At 38.4% G+C, this 19111-nt stretch overlaps 2 protein-coding genes across 13 annotated transcripts in view; both read left to right on the forward strand.

The window, feature by feature from the left end:
• The window catches only part of LOC138710290 (zinc finger protein 664-like), a 98860-nt gene extending 90269 nt beyond the window's left edge, over positions 1–8591 (forward strand). For all 11 annotated transcript variants that reach the window (XM_069841063.1, XM_069841056.1, XM_069841057.1 and 8 more), the window contains one exon: positions 3744–8591. In XM_069841063.1, coding sequence (XP_069697164.1) covers positions 3744–4461 — 718 coding nt within the window. In that variant the 3' untranslated portion in view covers positions 4462–8591. The remainder of the gene's footprint in view (positions 1–3743) is intronic.
• A 3325-nt stretch (positions 8592–11916) lies between these two features.
• Positions 11917–19111, forward strand: part of LOC138710295 (zinc finger protein ZFP2-like) — a 32241-nt gene continuing 25046 nt past the window's right edge. For both annotated transcript variants that reach the window (XM_069841075.1, XM_069841076.1), the window contains exons 1-2: positions 11917–12003; positions 17630–17727. In XM_069841075.1, coding sequence (XP_069697176.1) covers positions 17635–17727 — 93 coding nt within the window. In that variant the 5' untranslated portion in view covers positions 11917–12003; positions 17630–17634. The remainder of the gene's footprint in view (positions 12004–17629; positions 17728–19111) is intronic.

A 19111-nucleotide genomic window follows, 5' to 3' on the forward strand; every position in this document is an offset into this window, starting at 1 on the left:
GCGCTCATATGCTTTTAAGCTCTGCTTACAGCCTGAGCACAATTCTTACAAGTCCTTTGACCATTGGTCTCTTTACAACCGATACAGTGCAAATTCACGCGGACTTCATCCAACAGGTGTTCGATTCCGTTAACTGCTCTCTAACTCGACATCCGCCTACCATCAGTGCGCACACTTGAATATACTACGACTCCACCGTGAATTATGTGACATCCCATATTTGATATACGTCTGAGCCGAAGTTTTAAGAATTTTACACCAGCCTTTGTTTATAGACTTCGTTTAGTGAACTTTTAACACAGTTTCCAATTATTAATTAGTTCTTACTTACGGATTGGTTGTTCCTTCGTTATGAACGGAGAGATATTTAAATATAAACTGAGCCAATATGCTAGTGTTTTTACCGCTAAACTGTATGCTTTTTACAGAGTTATATTTTTTTTAATTAAACAACCCTGGAGCAGATTCCTTATCTGCTCCGATTTTTTATGCGCCATTCAATCACTGCAATCTTTTAACTCTGAAGATCCCCTTGTGTCAGTAAGCCAGGAGCTCTTCCACACTCTCCTTAGCTTCGATTATGCGCTTGAAGTGTGGATTCCTGGTCATGTGGGATTTCCGGGTATTGAGGCTGTGGATGCTACAGCAAAGGATGGCTCTGAACAGCAATGAATGGCTCTGAACTATATTGGCGCGAGAGGTGGCAAGGCATTCAAAATTATTTGAAATATAGAATAGAGTGGCAATGGGTAGGAAAAGGTCTGCACTGAAAGGAAATAAATTACGAAGTATGAAGAATACCGTCCGTGTTTGGGATTCGTCAACAAAGTCGTCACGACACGACGTTTTACTGACCCGATTGACGATTCGCCACTGTTGTTTGATACACGGCCATGTGCTACGTGGTGATCCTCAACTGGAGTGTGAGATTTGCTATGTAGCAATTATAGTCGAGCATATTTTATTACACTACAAGTAATATGACCTTAACCGCCGACAATATGCTGTTCGGCCGACTCCATGTGACGTTCATGCAGTTCTGCGTTGTGTAACTTTCACCATTCTCCTGTAACTTCATCTCTCTTAGCCCCAAATACATGGGTTCATTTTTTAGTAATGGCAACTATGTTGCAGCGATGCAGTGCAAAGGAGTCAGGCAATATAGTTCATACCACAAGTTGCTTACATGCCTCCCCTCCCTCAGAGCTAATGAACTCGCCCTCCGCCTCCTTGTCCGTTCACAGTGACAACAACAAGACGAGCAGTTGTGAGCAAGCGGTCATAGAATACAGTCGCAATGTTTTCGAAGGAGGAACAGAGAAGTTGGTTAAACATTCAATGGGCTAGAGGTCGCACGGTATGACAGTGTCATCAAAGACTGCAAGAGGCTTGTGGTGTGGCTGCGTTACCTTACCGAACGGTAGCAAGGTGAGTTAGAGCAACAACAGTTCGGCAGACCCCCACCAATGTGAAGGCTATGCTGCTTCTTATGTATGATTGGGATAGGGTGATCTTAAAATATACCGTTCCCTAAGGCAGAACGTTAATTTCGTGTACTACTGTTCGATTTTGCGAAACAATCTGCGAGCAGCTCTGAGAAGAAAATAGGGACACTTTATGGATAACCCACCCATCATTCTGCATGACAATGCTAGGGCGCATACAGCAGGAGTTGTGTCTGAATTGTTCAGTCGCTGGGGCTGGAAAGTTCTCTGTCACTCGCTATATTCTCTGGATTTAAGTCCCTGTTACTTTGATCTAATCCCTAAGACGAAGGACCCACTTGGCGGGACTCACTTCCCAACAGGTGAAAACGTTTTACAGGCAACCGACCATTCTATTGGCAATGGGATCCAATGGCTTTCGTATTGCTGGGAACACGTACGCAACATTGGTGACTACATCGAAGGCTTGTAAAACTTAGAACCATTTAAGTATGGTATGTATCGAGAGAAAAAATAGTTGCCAGAACTAAAAAATCAACCGGTGTATTTTCCTAAGCACCTTATTCTTTATCACCTCTCTCACTCCAAATTCAAGTTTCACAATCATACAGAACAACCGGTAATAGAACTGTTTTATAGTGTATATTCTAACTTTCAACTTTTTGAGAGCAGACTAGATGACAAAAGCGTTTTCAACCTAATAATAACAATCATTTCCCATATTTATTCTGCGTTTAATTTTCTCTCGAGTTTAATTTACATTTGTTACTGTTGCTCGAAGTTATTAGAATTTTTCCACCTCTCAAAAGGATGAATTTCCAATTTTTATATTTCCATTTCGTACTGTGTTCTCGTCACAAGATATAATCATATATTTAGTCTTTTCGTGATTTACTTCAAACCTATATCTTTAATTGTTTCACGTAAAATTCTCGTGTTTTCCCTAATAGTTTGTGCATTTTCTCAAGTTCTGCAGTGCTGCAATTATAATATTGCTTCTACTCGGAACTTAGGTCAAGTTCTATAATGCTGCAATCCTGAATAATCTTAATCCATGTAGCTTGGAATCAATAATTTGCTTGTCACACTATCTTATTACCATTTGCAGGTCGTTTCTCCTGTAGATAATTTCAGGTATTTCTTTGTAGGCTTCGCTAAGGATTTTGTTTTCAAGAGTTTACAGTTGCCACCCACAACTCAACTCCGAACTTGGAAGACCAGAGCTGCTTCTGTTGGAGTTCCCATTCGCTAGTTTCAGAACGTCAGTTTTTCTTTCTCATTCATCTCCAAAGGATTAGGCTTTGCTGCTTGCGCAGACATGATAATTAGTCAGCTATACCTGCCCTGCGCCAGAGCATCTCCTGAATTGCTTTGTGAACTCTTCCTCCTCCATACAGCTATCCTTCGGGGCAGAGACTCCATAGTTGTCAGTGACACGCATTTCATTTCTCTGTAGTTACGTTTGCTATTGTCCTATACTTTCTATATTTTTTTCATTTATGTACAGTGAATTTCCGTTATAATAAATTTTTGGGGACAAAATTATTTTTTTCTTATCTGTGGATTTTTCTTAAAATGGGGCTTTCATTTAATGTAAGTAAGGAAGGGCTGAGAGTGGAAATCAGACCATTTAATTGCATTACATTTACTGTTAGCAATAAAAATCCTCAGACACACAGTAACTGCTTTCACATAGTCTACACTACTGTAAGTAAGTACCTAAGAGATATCAATTCATACTGCTGCTGCTTAACTCTTACAAGGATCAAAACTCAAACATTAGGAATTGGTTGGGGATTTCGTTAAAACGAAATGTGATTTTATAAATCTATTCCATTTATGTTCTAAAAGATTGACTAAATTACATTGCTTTATGTTAGCTATGAAATCATTTTTAAAAAATCGGAATATTGAAACCTGGTTTTACTTCTTTTTCTTTAAAATCGCGTTATTTGGATTTGTTTTCTATAAATCAAAGCGTACTATAAAATATGCCATTCTTTGTTCAGAATCTTATAGTACTATTTCCCAATGCATGATGACATGTACTGCAACTGCCTTTCTCATTTCCCTTCTTTGTGTATTTTTATTCTCATGTAGAATCATCTGATATTTATTTAATGAAAAGTAGACTTCTGCATTTTGGATACGGGAAACAAGTTAGTTTGAGTAGACCTCTATAATTTACTTATAAAGTTTCATTGTATCTTAGTAGTGCACAGGCAGTTCATTGACTTGTTCTGAAAATATTATTCTAATAGTAACTACTTGGACTCTTATTGTTAATTTTGATTAAAGGACTGCACCTGAAGATCACGAGACAGTAGACCAGAATCCCAAGAATTTTGTTCATATTGAGAAGCGAGGATGTGAAACGCCTGTGTACGACAAATTGAAGACAGAGGCTTGTGATCGCACACTGAGTGTTGTCACGTGTGATGAGACTTTTGCAGCTTCCGAGTGTCGCAGGCATCAACTGCGGATTCATACATACAAGAAAACATTAAAATGCGATGTCTGTGGTAAGTGTTTCAAGCAATCGGGACATCTTAAAAGACATGCTCGCCTTCACAGTGGCGAGAAGCCATTCAAGTGTCATGCGTGTGGAAAGTTCTTTTCGCAATCGGAACATCTCAAAAGGCATGGTCGCCTGCACAGGGGCGAGCGGCCATTCAAGTGCGATGCGTGTGGAAAGTCTTTCTCGGAATCGGCCGATCTGAAAAGGCATGCACGCTTACACACTGGAGAGAGGCCATTCAAATGCGAAGTTTGCGGAAAGCAATTCAGGGACCCGGGCAATCTAAAAAAGCATGAACGCACACACACAGGCGAGAGGCCATTCAAATGCGAAGTTTGTTCAAAGTGTTTCACGGAACTGCGCAATCTAAAAAGACATGCGCCTCTACATGCAGACGAGAAGTATTTCAAATGTGATGTCTGCGGAAAGTCCTTCCCGCTTAAGGAACGTCTAAAGAAACACATTCGAGAACACACAGATGAATTTGAAAATGTATAAATGTTTTGATAAACCAAGCAGACGTTTTTGTGAAAAGTGTTCAACATGTCAAACTCACAAAAGACTTCACGTCTCAACTCTGGCGAAATGCTTCTTTATCAGAGAAATCTCAAAACTCATTGTTGCCAACATATTAGCGAGGAGTCATTCAAACGGCAGATCTGTAAAAAATGTATCTCGGATTCGGGACATCCATCTCCTTGGACGCTTTAGTGGCAACAAAGGTTCTAAAGAAGAGAGATTTGGGAAATCACTCAAGGCATTCGCCTTTATATGCAAGATAATTTTCCAATGGCTTGTACAGAGTACTCAGTTCCATTCCTGACCGGAACGCTTTCATCGGGTGTGCTTGAATTGATGGCATCATTGTCGATTCACGACGTACCAAACATGTTATATGAATTTGATGAATACTAGCTTCCACAATATTTCATTTTAGCTTAATCATGAACACCAATATGTTGTTCAAAGTGGACTCTGTATTCATATATGTTTAGTGTATTAATAGATAAAGTGGATACACATTTCGGAGAGCACTCATGATGTCGCACTCCTCGTTCGGGAGAAAAATAGAGAACGAGATCTCTATCCTGTGCTAGATCAAAGTCACGATCAGGAGTGCGACGAACTGCAAGTGAGTCGCCACAGTCGGTAACTAAGCAATCTCAGTCACAGATGAAGACTCAAATTACAGAATAGATACGAAGAGAAAATCCCCTGCAAAGCCACCATCATGATTTAGTTCCACATAATGACTGATATTGTACAGTGAAATATAAACGGTGTTCACAGCATATATACAGAACTACAGCAATTGATCTATCATAAGATTCCTGCTATTTTATGTGTTCAGGAGACACACCTCCGACCTGAACACTCCCTGAATATATCAGGATACAGTGTTCACTGGTACGACCACTTTGTCAGTACTCGTGCCAATGGAGGTTGTGCCACCCTACTCTACCAAAGCATATTTTCCCCTGTTATCGACATTAACAATCCACATCATTGCATAGGCGCTACAATAAGTTTACCTATCATTCATTTTTCAATAGACTGTGTCCAAATGCCCCCAGAAACTCCTTTTACAGTAAATGAAATTGAACATATTCCGTCGCAGATACCTGCTCCATATGTCAGTGGAGGATTTCAGTACATCCCACCAATCTTGGGGCTCAAATTGCGATGATGACAGAGATAATAAAATAGTAGAGGTATGTACCCGTCTAAATCTCATTACTCTGAATTCAGGGGAAACAACACACCTCTCCTTGGCTTACTGTGCATACTCCAAGAGAGATATCTCCATTTGTAGTCCAGTTTTGTCCACGCATTTCGAATGGTCTGTGAATAACGACCTACATGGTAGTGACTACTACCCCATCTGAATGCATTTGTCCGTTCTACGTCCTGCGGAATCTCGATCTCCAAACTTGGTGATTAAAAAGGCCGACTGGGTTGGATTTTCGGAGTCCATATTATTCGATGATAACAGAGATGTAAGTGTGGACTCCATAGTACACCATTTCTCAAATCTTGTTATCAAATCAGTGGAATTATCTAAACCCCAGTCGTCCTCCAAGCCAAAACGCTTCTCTGTCACCTGGTGGTCGGATGCCTGCAGAAATGCAATCCGAGACTGCAAACGTGCCCTACGCCAATTTGAGTGCCATCGGACCCAACAAAAAATTTGTCCAGTTTAAACATCAAGTCAAAGCTTGTCACAAACGCCTGATGTGGGTATTCGAATCGGAAAAGCGACTGTCTAATATCCAATGTGGTTTTCGTAAGCACAGATTTGCCGCAGACCATCTTGTTCGGCTGAAGACAGGTATAGAATGCTTTGCTCAAGAAGGAGCATCTTGTGGCAGTCCTGTTTAATCTAGAAATGGTTACGATACCACATGGCGATATGGCATTCTGCAAACATTGCGTGATTGGGGACTTCGTGGCTTTCTACCTACATTTATTGCGAAGTTACTGCAGAGCGGTATTTCCGAGTTTGAGTAGGCACCACGCTTTCTAGCGAACATCTTCAATAAAACGGCGTTCCGCAGTGGAATGTATTAAGCGTTTTTTTTTTTTTGCGATCAATGGAATTGCCCACTGTGTAGGAGGACGACTATCTTTTCCGTTGTACGTTGATGACTTCACTTAAATTACAGCTCCCGATATCTCCCATCTGTCGGTCGACATTTGCAATTGGTCATCAACGTCCTATCAGAATGGGTTGTTTGCAATAGCTTTAAATTCTCCATTCTGAAAACGCAGTGCTTTCACTTCTAGAACCATCGTGGATTTCATCCACATCCTGAACTGCGTCTTAATGGAGTGGAATTGCAATATATGGACACTGCGAGATTTTTGGGCCTTATCTTTGATTATAATTTAACGTGGGAGGCGCATATACATGATTTAAGAAAGTGTTGTGAAAAGTCTATAAATATTTTACACCTTTTGTCAGGGGTTCGCTGGGATGCAGACTGCATATAGCTTTCACTTCTTTACCGTACTCTAATCCGATCTAAGCTGGATTATGGCTGTTTTATTTATGACTCAGCAAATAAATCTAACTTACGCCTTTTAGATACTGCCCATAATCATGGGATTCGACTCACTACAGGGGCCTTCTGAAGGAGTCGGATAGCCTGTATTGTGAAGGGGGTAAACCAACGCTGTATCAGCGACGTAATGTGTTGTTGTGCTCATATGTGGTTAAACTCCTCTCGCAGTCTCAGCACAATTCTTACGACTCGTTCCATCATTCGTCTCTCTACAGCTGATACAGTGAAAATCCTCGGAGACTTCGTCCAGCAGGCGTGTGATTTCGTCAACTGCTTTCTGAGCTCGACATCCATCTACCATTAGTTTGCACGCTGGCGTATACCACCACTTCACCGTGGATTATGCGACGTCTCATATTTGATGTAAGTCTGAGCCAAAGTTTTACGAATTTTACGCCAGCTTTTGTTTATAGATTTTGTTTTAGTAAATAATTGTGTTGGTTGCTCTTTCTTTGCAAATTGACAGATATTTACTGTATATGTAAATTGAGCGAATATACCAGTGTTTTTACTGCAGAATTATATGCTTTTTTTCTAGAGTTTTATTGTTTTTAATTAGACAACCTCAGGGCAGATATTTAATCTGCTCCGATTCTTTAAGTGCTATTCAGTCTCTGCAGTCTCTCCATTCAGATGATACCCTTGTCGTAAGAAAACAGCAGCTATTCCACACACTCCGAGATTAGAATAGTGTGGATTCCTGGCCATGTTGGAATTCCAGGTAATGAGGCCGCAACTGCTGCAGCCAAAGATGATGCTATGAATGGCACTCTGATATATTGGCGCGAGAGGTGGCAAGACTTACGAAATCACTTCAAACATAGAATATGGTGGCAATGGGAAGGTGAATGTTCGGCATTTGAGGGAAATAAATTACGAAAAATAAAGAATACCATCCGAGTTTGGGATTCGTCAACAAGAGCGTCACGACACAAAGAAGTTTTACTCACCCGATAGACGATTGGCCACTGTCGTCTGACACATGGCCATCTCTTACGTGGCGAATCTGAACCAGAGTGTGAGATATGCCGTGTTCCAGTTGCGGTGGAACATTTTTTTATTGCATTGCAGAAAATATGAGCGTGCCGACTCTATGTGACGCTCTTGGAAACGATTTTAATTGCACAAATGCAGTTCTGAGATTTTTATCGAATACGAGACTTAATAGGGTGATTTAGTTTTTTATTGACCCGTTTTAGTTAACCTCTGGATCCTTTACATCCGGAGGTTACATTTGTTATTTAGTATTCGTTTTTTCTTAACAAACTTGATATTGGGATCTTTTACATCCGAGTATTTTAGAAATGCGCCAGATAAGTATTTCTAGTGGCATTTGTTTTATTATCTTATTGTTTCCTTTTAAATCTAGTTAGGGTCTGAAAACTGTTCACTTTTATGATTTTTATGCATCACCTTGTTGAAACTGCATTTGTGTACCTCAGTTTAACCGTGACAATCCTTTTTAGTTCTTATAAGCATTCTGATTATTGTATTGTGTTTCTGTTTTGTGAAGGTAGTATCTGACGCGCCCTTTTTAAACCGCACTAATAAACACAATGTAAAATTAATGATATTTACTGAATCTTTTCTCTAAGATTGTTGGGTATGGAATGATGAAACTTTTACAGCATATTTCTAACACTCTTATAAGTAATCTGATGAGGGTTTTCAAAAATAATAATATTTCATATATTAAATAATTTTTTTTCTGGATATGTAAATTTTTACTTCATGTTTTCCTATATTTTTCAAGAAATCTGCTTTAGAAACCATTAATTTAAAAAACCCCTGTGTAAATTTATGCTACAATACCAACTAAACACACACAGAAAATTTTAAATAAATATAGTGTAAGGACTGGAAGCTGATGTACTGTAAACTTTGTAGAGCAAAATACAAGCTTACGGAAAATGGCTGCCAACGTTATCAGAACACCCCAGCTGCATATTGCTCACCCTTGATCGTTTTTTAAATGTATTTCGATACTAATAATGTTCTTAAGTGATATACCATTGGAAAGAGGATTTTGCAGAGAATATAAATCAATAAGAAAAATCGAAATTTTGAGCATACAGTATTACAGGGTCCTGCCGAAGTTATTAGAACATCCCAGTAGTATATTCCTCACCACAGATAAAATTTTTAAAAATATATTTCCATAATAATAATATGTATAAATGATATACCATTGGTAAGAGAATTTTCCAGAGAATATAAATCAATAAAAATAACAAAAATTGAAATTTTCAGCATATTACAGGGTACTGGTCCCATTATCGCCACTACGTCACCTGAAGTTTCAAATTTTGCTAGAGTTGGGCTCACTGGTTGTGGGTTATACTGTATCAGTGTAGTGAACTATCACTTACTAAAATAAGCTAAACCAGCTTGCTAAAAAAAACAAATGGCTAAATTATGCTTCTTAACACTCTCATTAAAATTAACCAACTGCATGAGTAAAAAAAAATACAAGACTCATGTAGAAAAATTAAATCCTCCTCTTCGAACAAGCTTCAATATTTCTGCTGGGACTTAGTATGAAAAACAGCATTTATGTTGACGTCTCAAAATTCAGAATAGCACAGACGGCATTTAAGTCTGTATCTAAGGTGTGTGTTTACCTGGCTGAATACTAATGTTGGCCTCGGCCATCACTGTATTCGCCAATTTCTTACCAGAATTTAGGGGTAAGTGTCTCATTTATCCATCTCATGTAGCTGGCATTTTGCCACTGGCTTTCTATTTTGTAAATATATCTGCCAAATTTACGGCTAACACCAAATCAGTGATAGGCTGTTTAATTGATTTCAAAGTTTCTTTCACACTTAGTGGAGTAATGAGTCATCACTGCCTGCAAGTTGCATCTCGAATTCAACTAATGATGCAGTGATCAGCAGAAACTCAGTAATTCCCACTTCACAGAAGGCCTAAGTTACTGCCTTTGGAGGTGACAATATGTGACCCATATGAAGTAATGTATTGAAGAGAAAGGTATAAGTAATGAAATGAAAATTCAACTAGTTTAATTGATTGATAATTTTAAAATGGGGTCATCTTCACTTTCTTAAATTTTACAGGAGAAGGAAAAAACTATTTCAAATCCTTTATTATGCCCAAAAATTAAAATCATAATTTTGTATAGGCCTAACTAATGAACATTGAACATGATATAAAAAAGCCTACATAATCATTTGAATAATTTTTCCCTCGAAATTATTCAAATCAACTTTACAGGGAGTTGTACCTGAAATCTTGATTTGTACATAATCATTGTTGGCCATAAAGGATGACAAGGATAATGATTATTTATTTATTTATTTTTTTTTGTGGAGATGGCCCATTTCCAAATTGAATCTGGGTTTCTGAAAGATTAAGTCCACTTTTATAATTGAAACTTGCACTTTTATGAAAACTAAGTTTAAAAAATACAAATAACATTGCAAAACCTTGCTAAAGGAACGTATAATAAGCAAAATAAGTGTGAGGAAGGTTATAGTTCTTCAGAAAAACTTTGTCCATTGTAGTTATCTACCTAATAGTACAGTGCATTTAGACATGTAAATGGCAACTCTCGCCCAGTCCAAGGCCACCGCGGTCCACTCTATCTCTGAATGTATTGTACCATCTGAGAGAAGGGGTGCAGGCTAGGAACTCCCTTTGCACGTAGGCCGTTTGTGTGGGTTCATTATATTACTTGGAATGGAATTATGCGCATGCCCTAAGGCTCCCCACACTATAGATTGCTCTGGGGCTGCCTGTGAACTCCCCTACAGCCTACAGACCTTTTACTTTTCCAGATAGGTGTCAGTGCGGTCTCTCAACCTCGATCTCACCATGAGTCCATTGGAGAACCCACGGTATGCAGCACTATCACTAGCAACAGCTGATGACCACATACCATGTCATCTAAGTTCGGTGGTGGCCACAGCCAATTCTATATTGGAGCAAGCCCGGAATATGAGAAAAATGGAGATGATTAAGATGGAAAGGGGAATTGTAATTATGATGGGGAAATCAGTCCGAGGGCCAACGCCGAAAGTTACCCAGCAATTCTGGATGAGAGAAAACCTCGGGAAAAAATCTGAACTAGATAATTCAGATAGGGTCTTTTATTTTGGTTTCAAGCTCTTCATATTTTGAACATACGTATAGGCCTATTTAGGGACGACCAAAGGACAAATTTAAATTTTAGTTAAATATTTAAATAAAAATTTGCATCTTAGATTCATTTCACATTCTGAATGCTGCTTTAAGAATGCGTACGTATTTTGTACATGATCTTAACATTGAGCCCAGCAGAGAGGTACTTCCTTATGGCATTTGAATAATGGACTTGTTTGATGGAAATACTCGCAATAAAGAGGTGAATTTTGTGACAGTCGTCAGCTAAGATCCTTCCTGAACTAAAGCAGATTGATTTTCATCTATGTAATGAAGACTCATCAAATAATGTAGTCGCTCACCTCTTTTTACGCAAAAATAAATAACTGAACACGACTAACACATAATTACTATTAACTACTGAGAAGTGTAGTGGGAGAATCACCGGTGCGTCAGGTAGGCAGCCACACAGATCACTTTCAAAACGGGTTATCTCTAGGAGACGGCCCATTTTTCAAATGAACGCCTGAGTGTGACTGTCTTTAACGGATGCAGAAGGCCCTGTTTTCGTATGGAATATACGAGTAGATGCTGTAGAAATTCAAAGCCGTCAAAATGTGAATAAAAAAAATTGAGATCCCTTTTCAAAATGTCCGATTCCATTATTTTTGTGTTTGTAATTTAAAAATGAAATAGTGAATACTGCTATCTAGTGGCCAACTGCCCCTTCAGATCTAGCCATAAAATGGCTATGTTGGCATCACTTAAATTGTAAGCATGACCGTCCACAGTCTACTTGATACAAGAACGCATCACAATGACTACAGTGGTTCCTTCTGTATGATTTTAGTGTATTTCGTTGCACACACATTTTGAAGTAAGTATCTGCATTCCTTTCGCATGAATAATTAGGCAATGCCTATAGCATTTAACATAGGCTACTCATTCAGCACAAATTCTTTTTTTTAAACCAAAGAACTGAAATGTTACAAGTTCCGACTTCATTACCACAGGTTTGTTTGATATTGGTGTGGAACATTTAGGCCTGGTGCACACAGAATCAGACGCGGCGCTGCTCTTCGCGACGCGACGTTTTGCATTTTAGTATCCCTTGCGACAACTGAACTGTTTGGCTGTGTGGGTTTGGAAAACCGGCCCTTGATATTAATAGTAAATTTGATGAAGATTACTTACATCCCAAGCACTATAGGAACTTGATAAAATGCCTTATATTTATAATATTGATGAGTAGAAATTGATGTGATCGCTGGGAGATATAGGCATATTATATCCAATCAACGGGAAAATTTTAGAACATGGATTGCACCTTCCATCCCCTCCCCAAGTCACTAGGGGACGGTGGGAATTATGGGTAATGAATGGTGGGGGGGGCATGCCAACATAAGCTGTGGAGGGAAAAAATTACCTGCTGGAGGGTAGTTTCCCTCTTCCTTTCCCTCCTGTCTTCTCTCTCTCTTTCTCTCTCCTTCCCTCTTCTCTTTCTCTCTCTCTCTCTCTCTCTCTTCATCTCTTCATGGGGTGGTATTCTATTCTTCTATGTCCTTGTTGTATATGTTGTTATTCTTCTTCATGTGTTCATCTTCATTGTTGAATCCTCTAGTCCTCAGCAGCCGGAATCCTCAGCAGCCACCGGTAAAATCCAAGATTCAGTCGCTGTTCTTCCAGACCAATTGGAGATGCATGACGCAATAAGTGACGTCACGCATGATGACAATACTTCAAAATATGAATGAAATTGGGGCTCATGCCCACTCTCAAAACTTTTTAAATCTTATTTTATTCGTCTATACTAACCTGAAATAATGTTTTACAAGATGTTCAATACTTTTTTCATGTAGGCTACACTGTATTTTGTCTCATCAACACTTTCTGCTAGTCTTCTATCTTGCCTTTAAATCTTCAGCTGGAGCCGTGTCCTTGCATAAGGACTTGAGTTCCACTGGAGTAGAAGTGGTTCATTTAATTTTATGAATAATAGAAATGCTACTACATGTGTCTTACTGAAATCTGGTTTCTTATACTTGTACATTGTTCATTGCAATAAATCCATTACAATAATACTAGCCGTTGGGATGAGCAGGTTGGACAGTTCATTTCCCACTACCGATCATCAACATATCATCATCACATACAAAATTGATCAAGTTTTCCACAATTCCATATCAATCATCGGTAGTTAATGTTGGCTGCACTTCTCTGAGTGAAATCAATTCCATATAATGTCATGGAGTTGTACTCTTGAGCGCAATTTTTAAATGTAACAAACCATTCAATTTGAATATAAAATAATTTTTTTTTTCCGTTTCGAAATACAAATATTGTTTTATCAATTATAAATAAATAGATAGGCGAAGCCTACATCGGGAAAAAAAAAAGTAAGTAGGCATTGCCTACCTACCCTCAACTACACAACTGTTTACCTCAACTTTTTTATTGCTTGAGTGATGATTTCAAATTAAGAACAACAGGACGTGTAGGCTATATAAAGTAGACAGTCTTGAGCTTGTACTGGAAGTTAGATAAGTATGTCAATTTGACTTTTCTTTATACGAAACTATTGTACATACACAAACTATTAACTTCAACTACGTATAAAATCAATAAAAATATGAATAAATCATAATTATATTTTCAATTGTTGTAATGTAATCTTTTTATTACGCAATCAACTACAACTACTAGAAATGATTATATATATATATATATATATATATATATATATATTTTGATTCTGTCAATTTTTTAATTGAATGACCAATTTCCAATTGGTTTTCTCCTCAGTATGTCAGATTCTAATGTCTATATTGAAAGAGCTTTTTCTTGAATAAAGTTTAAGTGGTCAGATGTGGGTGAGTGTAAAGAGCAAATACTGGGTCATCCAATTATCGTCTGACCAGAGCTGCAGCATTGATTGTGCCCGCTGATAAGCTTTCATTTCCCTTTGGCCGGGCAATATATGAGTCCATGGTTCAGTGGTTACTTCTTAGCTAGAGTGGCTATGTAATAAATTCTAATGCACTTTCAAAGTTATGTACTCACCCATTTCACGCAAGGAGATGCTGGAACCACCTGCCTCTATTTTCCACACATTTCAGACATCTGCTTAGGAAACTATTAATTGTTTCCTAAAAGGAATTGGGCCTGTTATTCTCTGACCGAAACTGCTCACCACACTCATGATGTCTGGTCATGAAAGAGTTCGTCATAGAGCAGATCAGGTTTCTTAGAACTCCACTATCGGCAGTCTTGCGAATTAACATCCACATAAGTGAAGCCATGCTTTGTCTGAAAACGAGATTAGGATTACTTTCTCCACCATGTTCTTTATTCAAATTCCATTCACAAATCTAAGCCGAAATACAGGATCACCTGGATTATAGGGTTTTAACTTAAGTAACTTCCTAACCCTTTGTATGGAACTGTAAGAAATTTCCATTTGCTGAGAAAGACAGCTAAGATATATCATAGGGGAATTTTCCTGGCTTTGTTCAGTGTGATCAAGAGTTTCTGCTGTGAGCACTGAACATCGCCTTCTTCGCTTCTCATCTTGAACACTTCCCATTTACCGAAATTTGTTAAGTAATTTATGAATTGTATCACGACTTTGAACTCAATCACCTGGAAATTCTCTTGAAATAATCTCCTGACAGTATGAGCGGATTCTGTGTGGACATACAAATTGTAAATGAACACCCAATGTGGGGTAGAATAATTAAGCCTGTTATTTGCCATTTATTCTTAGCAGACTGTACACGTGTAGTTGCTTGCACTATTGAAACAATACTAACTGTGGAAAATGGAGGCAGGGAGTCCAGCATCTCCTTGCGTGACATAGGTGAGTACGTAACTTTAAAGTGCAGTAGATTTATTAGGCAGTCATTTTTTATTGCCCACCAGTGAGAATCAATAGCTTATCGGCTGGAACAATTCCTGCTGCAGCTCTGTCCAGACAATAACTTTCGTCACTTTTCAAGCTGATGTCTTGAATACATTTGCCTGTTGAACTTACTTTCTTAACAATTTTGTGGGAGACTGTTGTAGCCTATAGGTATGTGCGGTATGTGTTAGCCTAATACACAGGTTGTATAAATGTCTAAAACAGAGTAAAGAATGATAATGATCTTACACCTTAGACATTAAACTGTAAATCTCTAGAAGTTCACATATATCTTCGTAAGTGGCAACCCTAGCAAAGATATTTGTCGGGTATACAGGGTGAGTCGTAATTATGTACTATAAAGTATTGCAGAATATTCTATATACCAAAACAAAGGTATTTTGTCATATATACTTTTGGTCGTGACAACTTCGTTATGGGAACAGTTTAGAAACACAAACAACAGGTAGGTACATGTTTATTGACATTGTTGATTCATAGAAGATGTTCGAAGTGTCCACCATTAACTTCACAACAAAATTCCGCCCTCCTTCGCAAATGAATGCCTTTAGCTGGAAGATATTAGGTGTGTCCTGTATTTCCTGCAGCCATTACATTCAACAGATGCTGTCTCGTAGCATATCGTTGGGAGTAAACTAGTTCCTTCATGTGGCCCCACAATTAAAAGTCACATGGAGTGAGATCGGGTGATCTCACCAGCCATGCAGTATGCCCATTGTGTCCAATCCGTCTACCTGGGAACTGTTTATCCAAATGAAGTGTCACAGCATAATCGTAATGCGCAGATGTTAAAGTGTGTTGCCAGTGGTACAACGTCCAATTGCTGGGTTAGTTCAGTCTGCAGAAAGTGTAAATACGCAGCACCTGTTAATCATGCAGGAAGTTCACATGGTCCCAGTAGGATGTCCCCAATTACACCCATTCAGATATTGATGGAGAACTGATGTTGTTAATGTACTTCCTCAGTAGCATTTGGATTCTGGTATGCCCAGACAGCTGGTTGTGACGATTGAAGATACCTTTTATGGTGAATATTGCTTCATCCAGTACCAGTATTTTGCTTAAGAAATGTCGATCAGCTGCATTTTCATGAAGTAAACATTCGCAGAATATCCTCCAAAATTCAAAGTCAACCTCTCCTTGTAATTCTTGCACAGATTGTAGATGGTATGGCTAGAGTAATGCTTCATGCACAATTCTCCACACTGACTTCTCAGATATGTGAAATGACATCCATTTAATTGCCATGTACTTGTACCTGTTGAATGGTCTACAGAATGAAGAATGTTTTCTTCAGCAGCAGCAGCAGTCCTGCGACTTCGAGGTCTACCGGCATTGTTCATCACAGGTGCAAAGCGACCAGTTTCCCTTAGTTGACGTTCCACTGCTACAAATGGTTTTGGAGTTGGGTGTCGTCAGGCAGGACACGTTCTGTGTAGATGCGAGCAGCAGCAGCTGCAGGATTGTTTCTTACTTCACTCTAAATCAAGACCATATTGATCATTTCACTGTATGTGTATGGTTTTCCATTCTGTAGTCGGCCTCAGTAGCGTATTTGGTATAGTGCTGGCCTTGTGTGCTCGAGGTTGCGGGTTCGATCCTGGCCCAGGTCGATGGCATTTAAGTGTGTTTAAATGCGACAGGCTTATGTCAGTGGATTTACTGGCATGTAAAAGAACCCCTGTGTGACAAATTCCTGGCATAAATAAATAAACCATAATTTAGAACTCATTCTGTATTAGTGTCAACTGTTAGGTTATGCAATTCAGTAAAGTAAAAATAACACTAATCTCAGTTACAGTACTCAACATTATGAATCAACAAAACATCACCATAACTACAAGACATGGCCAACTATGAATACATCTCGTTTTAACTACAAAACTACTCAGACTGTTAGTTCCGATTTTATTCACGGATAATTGGTAGACTAGCTTTAAAATAACGCAATATTGCCATATCTTGATAACAATGCAGTATTGGCTATATGTTTATATGACAAAATATGTTTGTTTTGGTGTACAGAATATCTGCAATTATTTATAGTAGATAATTATGACTCACTTTGTATAATAAACGAAGATAGGCCTATATGGAGCAGTTTGGGTGGGTTTATAACTTCAGAAGCGATCAAATATTTTTGTCTTTATAGTGATACTGGTATGCTGCAATTTTGAGGTTATTTTCATATTTTCAAGTACAGTATGTTTTTTCTCCCTGTATTGTGTGTAGCAAAATCGAAGGTTCACCAATTTCTGTATATGTGTAATCAAATATTACTGTAATGAAAGTGTGGAACAAATGATATTGGCACATTCTGTTGTTTCGAATGGTCTGTTCTTTTTTACATAAGAGTTCACAGTGCTGTGCATGTGTTTGTCACTGTGGAAATGATAGCAGGTGAAATAGAAATGATTTGTGATCAGTTATTGATTACGTTAGAAATCAAATTTTATTTAGGCCTGCATATTATAATAAACTCTTCTGCATTGCATGTTCCCTATTGAAGTTAAGCAGGGCACACGTGTAGCCATATTTCAGCTATAAACAGCAAACATGCAATTTTCTTACATTGTTCTTTCAGTTGTAATGGATGCTATCAAGATGGAACCCGAGGTGGACCCTTTGGCAATACATTCAAATGATGATGCAGTTAAAGAAGAGGCGAAACCTTTACCAGATGTAAGACAATCTTTTGTACTTCCTCAGTCGTATATTATTAATTGTTGTGGATGGTGGGGACTTAACCCTTTCATTTTGTAACATGGTTGGTCACGGGTGAGCGCAGCGCTCATTCTCTATTTTTTTAGTCTCTGTACTAGGTAATTTATATGTAGCATGATGTTTTTGTTTTTTAGGCTTGTTTCATCCACTGCTTAGCTGTTTAGTAGAATTTAACAATTAGTTACAAAGTATACAAACATTATTGTTACTAGCTTACAAAAAAATTAGCAATATTTTCTTATTTTTAACATTTTCATTGAATATTATGAGCTGCTTTGATCATTGTTTTCCTACTTGAGGTGTACAACATGCATGAGTCATCCATTGCAAATATTTCAATTCCATATTGGCTTGGCTTTTCTTGGCATGTATTGCCGGAAACTGCAGTACCCACAGAAGCTCTCCAGTATTTCATCATTGGTAACATATTCAGAAAGACTACAGTGGTTCTTACACTGAAGAGCATATTCTTTAAAAATATTTTGAATTGGTACTATTTTGTCAAGAATTTTCTTTTCTAACCTTGTACTAACATCACCAAATCGAAGAGCACAAAGTAATAAATAGAAAATAGTCGAACATGTTCAGGATCTGCACTGTCAATTGCCCAAAGCTCTTCGACATGTTAGGATGATTTCTTGAGTCCTGCCAAGTACAGTCTTTATTTCGTTTATATCTGTGTCAAAGCATCATGCGGACGACTGTAATTTGTATTCGTACATCTCACAATTTCTTTAGTAACTGAGTCGGGAAGAAATAACTCCCAGTAATCCATTACACTCTTTGCTCGGTGACAGTTTGTTGGAGCAGCATGAACTTTCCACATTGTTACATTATCTCTTCCTGTATATTCAGGGCAAATAACTTCTTCATTAGCTGATTGCTCGCTCCTGCTATCATGGTCACTGTCCTCTGCAATATCCAACTCTGAAACTTGTACGTTGTCACATCATCTTCTTCGAAAAATGCTGATGGCAGTTGTTCCTCATCCGAAATCTTGTCTAATCGCTGATATATTTTACTTTCAGCCAGTGAGATCAATAAAATTCCATAAAATGAAGTGATGCAGAGAAGTCAAGATATTGTAACTCCGTTGGTCATGAGTGAGTGATGTGCTCAGAAAAAACACACCTACAACAATTAACTGCTAGCAGGTGACTGAGTGTCAGTCAATTCCCGTCACCTCTAACAGTGGAATCTTAACATAGGATTGGTATTTTCCGGGCTAGAGGGCCGTGATCTGTCGGTGTTACAACCAAACGCTTCGTCCACTACTCCGGTGCAATCTTCAGTGGCGTGGTACACATGAGCGGAGAGATCTGCTGTGCATATCAAGAACGAC

This window comes from Periplaneta americana, chromosome 12 (assembly GCF_040183065.1).
Source record: "Periplaneta americana isolate PAMFEO1 chromosome 12, P.americana_PAMFEO1_priV1, whole genome shotgun sequence".
NCBI classification, from domain to species: Eukaryota; Metazoa; Arthropoda; class Insecta; order Blattodea; family Blattidae; genus Periplaneta; species Periplaneta americana.